The following is a 1154-nucleotide window of genomic DNA, read 5'->3' as shown; positions in this document are numbered from 1 at the left end:
AAAAAAAAAAAAAAAGGCGGAAGAAGGACAGAGAGAAGGAGAAGCGGGGAAGAGGGAGAGAACGAGAGGGAGGAGGAGGAAGAAGACGAGGAGAAGGAGAAGAACTGGGGATGTGAAGAACTAGTATGGAGCAATAGGTCAAGACTGGAAGGGCTTGGGTTAGGTAGACAAGCAGTTTTCCAAGTCGCTGCCACATGGTTAGGGAGCCGTTTTAAACCATCAGAACCCCGAGTCCCTATTGAATCACCAACCATCTTTATTTGTTTTTTTCAGGCACCGGGAATCAACCTCAGGGTCTTGCGCTTGCGAGGCAGGCGCGGGGACGCTGAGCTAAATCCCCGGAGCCCACCACCTTTGTTTTTGAGGCACCGCGCAGAGGATTGTGGGAAATGCAGTCTAACCTCTCAATGACGTCACACAGAACTAGAACGCCGTTTCTGCTTTCTCCTGGGATTATGCAGTCCCGCCTATAACTGCATCTTCCTAAAGGAAGTTCCAGGTCTTGCTCCGGCCCACAGCTGTTTTATAGCTGAGGGCTTGCGTTCTGACGCTCCGAAGGTGGGTGGGAGGAAGAGAGAAATCTGAATCCTGGGGAGTGAAACAAAGGTCCCGCGTTTGGCGGCAGTGAAAACGCAGGAGGGTGTGGGCGGCGGGACCTCGGTGCACAGTTGAGGGCCGACCCGAGCGGGCCTAGGAGGCGGCGCGAGCCCCGTGCTGGGAGGGGAGAGTCGGCTGTGCTTTCCTGACTGCTGGCTCAGGGGCGGCTCGTGCTCCGGGTGTCCAGAGCGTGGCTTCCAAAGCTGCGAGGCAGACGGTCGACTGGCGAGGTCCACGTGGCAGAGCCGGGGGTCTGCGGACTACGGTAACTGGGGGCTTGCGCCGAGTTCGCCTGGCAGCTCTGCCCCTGAGCGAGCTTGTTCTTACCTGTGTGACATCAGTTTGCCCGTCTTTGAGACGAGGGGAGGAACAGTCTGTGATCCTTCCTGGCAACCCATGAATTTGAATGGATCATAGACAACTAGCCGATTAGTAAAGCACGGCTCTGGGTGTGTCTATGACTGACGTGTGGGCCAGCAAACTGAGGTTCAAGGACCCGCCCCGGACGTGGCTGCACCAGCCAATAGGCTTGTGGCCCGGATGGAGGGGCGTGTGCT

At 56.8% G+C, this 1154-nt stretch overlaps 1 protein-coding gene across 1 annotated transcript in view; it reads left to right on the top strand.

The window, feature by feature from the left end:
- LOC109118082 (zinc finger protein 717-like) overlaps window positions 1–1154 on the top strand; it is an 18613-nt gene that overhangs the window by 3004 nt on the left and 14455 nt on the right. The window contains exon 2 of the mRNA XM_033765280.1: window positions 422–558. Within this exon, the coding sequence (XP_033621171.1) occupies window positions 422–558 (137 nt within the window). The remainder of the gene's footprint in view (window positions 1–421; window positions 559–1154) is intronic.

This window comes from Fukomys damarensis, unplaced genomic scaffold (assembly GCF_012274545.1).
Source record: "Fukomys damarensis isolate Sample0158 unplaced genomic scaffold, DMR_v1.0_HiC HiC_scaffold_17, whole genome shotgun sequence".
NCBI lineage: Eukaryota > Metazoa > Chordata > Mammalia > Rodentia > Bathyergidae > Fukomys > Fukomys damarensis.
Note: the sequence above shows the minus strand (reverse complement) of the source record. Positions and strands in the feature narration are given on the sequence as shown.